A 4,090-nucleotide genomic window follows, 5' to 3' on the forward strand; every position below is an offset into this window, starting at 1 on the left:
GAGCAGATAGCAAGCAAAAAACAAAACAAAAACAAAAACAGCAGAAATAAAAAGATAGATAAAAGAAGATAAAAAATTAACTGAAGAAGAAGAAGAAGAAAAAGAAGAACGTTTTCTTCTGTTTTTAGGTAAAGCTCAGTGACCAGTTTCGGTCAGTTCCATGGTAGTTTGTTTGTTTGTTTTTTTATATATATATATATTTATATATCTCTTTTTTTGTTGTTTTTATTTTTTTGTTCTGACAGAGGATGAGTGCTCTGGGAGGTCTCTGCTGGGAGGCCTGTACATTTTAAGTGCTTGGTAAAAAATAAGAGGATCACTAGTAGTCTTCAAAACTCGCACACATCCTTCTAAGTAGAATAAAAAAAAAAAACAAATGAATGAAAATGACACAGAGGAAAAAAAAGTAGAAGTAGAAGCTCATGGTGTCGGGGAGAGGCAGAGAGGACTCCCTGGTGTTGTTTTATCTCGTCTTTTTTTCCGTCCGTCCTCTTTCTGCTTCAAGTGAGGTAGAGTGGCTTATCCCTGGGCGTCATGCTATTAACGTAAAGAGAGAGAGGGAAAAAAAGATTATATTTAATAACCCAACTAATACGGACTGTTTCTAACTGAACTGATTCATAGGAACATTTGAAACTTATTCGGATCAATCAGGAATCATAAATAGTTTCCATACAGCCTGTCTAAATGAAGAACAGCAGAAAAACACACGGAGCCTTCATCTGTAGTGTAAGTAGATTAGTGTGTGCCTATGTGTGTGTGAGTGTGCGTGTGCGTGTGCGTGTGTGCGTGCATTAGAAGTGTACAGAGACGTCATTGTCTATCTGTTCAACCAATAAAATGATCTGTCTCTGTAGCTTAATAGAATTAATAACAACATATATAACCACGTCCTCATACTGTACTTTTCATCTTTCTCTCTTTTTTTTATTTCTATTTTTAAATTTTATTTTTAAGTTTTATGAACTGTCTGAACCCCACCTCAAATAGCTGGATCGGGTATTGGTGACAACAGGGCTGATCTATGGGGCCGATCTGTTCAGTTCAATTCTACTTTACGTACACACTATCATTTTCATACCATTTTCCAAATGTTCTATGTCCACACCGAAATGCTGAATGCCTTAGTGTTTATTGTCATGCCATTATGAAGTTGTCCCATCAACTATTTGTTCGGCCAGGTCGCGTCCAAAATTGCTGCTCCATATAGGGTTTGAACCGCCATTGCAGTTGTTTTCCATCTCTTAAACATAGCAAATATAAAGCTCGTCTTCTACATTGGAGCAGTGCATGTGCATTGTACAGTATGATCTGCAACTGAAGATAGATTAGTAAATTTGATAGACAGAGCAGCATTGACTGCTTTTTGCCCATCATGTTTGTTTTGGTGTCTCGAGCACAAACTTTTGGCAACCATACGTTATCGTTTCTGAAACTCTCCATTTTCCCTGTCCACATCACAACATGAACCTGGCATTTTCAAATTTATGCCCCTCAGAGAGCGTTTTGGAAATGCATAGTTTTCGGTGGCGTAAAACGATGTTGTAGTGTGGAAGGAAGGGCGAAATGGAGAAATAATTATGCGTTTTCAAATTTACCTGGGTTAGTGTGGACAGGGCAAGCACCTCCAGAAGCACCATGCCAAAGAACACGACGAGTTCAACCAAACAAAAAAAGGGGACAATTCGAAGAACAGATTCTCAAATTCAGTTGCTGGTGCATGATTATTTATGATGTTGCCGTACACCTGAAAGAATGATCCCAGTCTCTTCCAAACAGTGAGGCATACAGCTTATTAATTAAACACTGGTATCAGATCCGTACGCGGTATCGGCCGATACCCAAAGCCCAGGTATCGGTATTAGTATCGGGACTGAAAAGGTTGAATCGGTGCACTCCTACCTTTAACTAGGGGACTTTGAACAATCAATAACTGAAAAAATGTTTTATAAATCGAAAGATTCTGTCTTGCATTGGAAATAGAAACTATTTACAGTAAAGATATATAGAAAAATATCCTTCAGTTGAAGGGAATAATCTTAAATTCCAATGATGCTGCGTTCATGATTTCTTGATGTGTTAATGTTACTGCAGTTTGCTAGGGAAACGTGAATTACTATTTTACAGTAGTAATTTGCGCTGACTCGGTGGGGGCGACTACAGAATATAGCGATCACTTTTCCAATAATGTGTAGTAAATGAAATGACTTTCGACTTTTGTTTTTTTTTTTTAATGGAGGAAATGAACACATACAGCTAAAAACTACAGGTTGTGGGGGTACACCAGCTACCACACCAGGCTTTTGTCTCGCTAGCTCCCGCACCTGACTCGGTGGGGGCGACTACAGAATATAGCGATTACTTTTCAATAATGTGTAGTAAATGCAACGAATAGTTAATGAAATCAAAGTCCTATGTTGCAAACAGAATGGGCATTTTTATCTTGTGGCCATCCACAATGATATGAATCGATTTGAAAAACATAATGAATGGAACACAGACATGTCAATCATGGGTTTTTTCCCCGAATAATAACAAGCAACTTTGGGTAGAAGAAATATCTGTGTCCATTGCATTATTTGTGCTTTCCCAAATCACGTATTCGGATTCGGGTACATCCCTAGTGTGTGTGTGTGTGTGTACGCGCACGCGCGCATGTGTGTTTACCTGCAGTGATTTCCTCCACACTCCCGGTTACAGTATTCACTGTCCCAGTCTGGGTTCTGGCCCCCAGGGTTCGGGCCTCCGGGAGACTGGGATCCCCCAACACTCTTCTGATACTCCGACGGTAGGTGGGAGAAGCCCTGCAGGATAGGATGGAGGGAGAGAGAGAGAAAGAGAGAGAGGGAGAGAGAGAGAGAGGGAGAGAGAGAGGGAGAGATGTGAAGCAGTAGTCTGGCAATGTGACATTCATTTTCAAATCCATAATTCAACCCATTAAATCTCCTTAATTATTTTTGCGTCTCTTTGACATTTTCCAGAAGGTGTTAACGGCAGAAGCTTGACTTTCCAGAGGCATGTTTGGTTTCCTCTCTCACGTTTCATTCTGGCTTTGCTGATTCAAACTTCACCTGTCTGTCTATCGAAATGCCTACCCCCCTAGTTTTCTCTCATACCAACATTTCCAATCTCTTACACCAACCTCTCTCAGCTCTCACACTAACCTGCTGTCCTGGGGGCGGGGAGTGGAGAGGGGGCTGAAGACCCATCTGGTGAGGGATGATTGGCTGTGACTGGACCTGCTGCATGCGGATTGGCTGGTTGAGGAGGGAGCCTTGGTGCAGGGAGAGCTGTTGGTGGAGGGGGGGGCTGATCTGGAAGGAGGCTGGCGGGGAGGCACTGAGGGTGGGGAGCATGGCCGAGCGAGGCAGGCCATGGCGGGGGGCGCCCGGGTAGCTCTGCAGGTCAGACAGGGGGAAGGGGCTGGGACCCAGGTATGGAGAGGAGGGCTGGGGAGGGACGCTGTATAGGGGGGGGGTTGGGGGAGAGCATGTGGGATGGTTGGCTCGACTGTCCAGTTTTACTGTCCACAGGATCATTGTAGGTCTGTGAGAGAAAGAGAGAGAGAGAGGTTTTTGTTTTCTAACACTTTGTAAACCACGCTCTGTCACTACAGTAAAAAATACTCAGATTCAAAACAAAGCGTATTAAAAAAGAGAAAAAAACCCCTACCATTAAGTGGAAAATAAAATTTGTTTGTTTACTAACTGAGGTGATGTGGAAGTGTGGTACCATGTTGGCAGTATGATAATGGGCATGCGTTTTTTTCTGGATTGTTTGCAGATGAAACGATGCATCTTATGGTAAAAACAGAAAAGAAAAGACATCTAATTTAATTTAGTTGATTTGAAGAGCCCTGTCTGTTTCTCTGTATCACTGTCTGTTTATATATTCTCATATGTGTCTAAATGGAAATATTTATTCCAAATGTGGTTGTATGATAAACACTCTGTGCTTTTCATTAGCTGTCAAACCCTGGAACATGATCTGTCGCTTTCCACCACTGTGACAATAGTTTACATATATAAAACCAACACAGTCACACAACTAATCAATAGAAGAACAGAGAGATGGATAAATGGGTGAGGAG

At 41.6% G+C, this 4,090-nt stretch overlaps 1 protein-coding gene across 1 annotated transcript in view; it reads right to left on the reverse strand.

The window, feature by feature from the left end:
* Window positions 1-500: 500 nt before the first annotated feature.
* tox2 (TOX high mobility group box family member 2) overlaps window positions 501-4,090 on the reverse strand; it is a 92,742-nt gene continuing 89,152 nt past the window's right edge. The window contains 4 exon segments of the mRNA XM_030778554.1: window positions 501-537; window positions 2,668-2,804; window positions 3,165-3,485; window positions 3,487-3,546. Of these exon segments, the coding sequence (XP_030634414.1) occupies window positions 501-537; window positions 2,668-2,804; window positions 3,165-3,485; window positions 3,487-3,546 (555 nt within the window).

The sequence above is a fragment of the Chanos chanos genome, chromosome 6 (genome assembly GCF_902362185.1).
Source record: "Chanos chanos chromosome 6, fChaCha1.1, whole genome shotgun sequence".
NCBI lineage: Eukaryota > Metazoa > Chordata > Actinopteri > Gonorynchiformes > Chanidae > Chanos > Chanos chanos.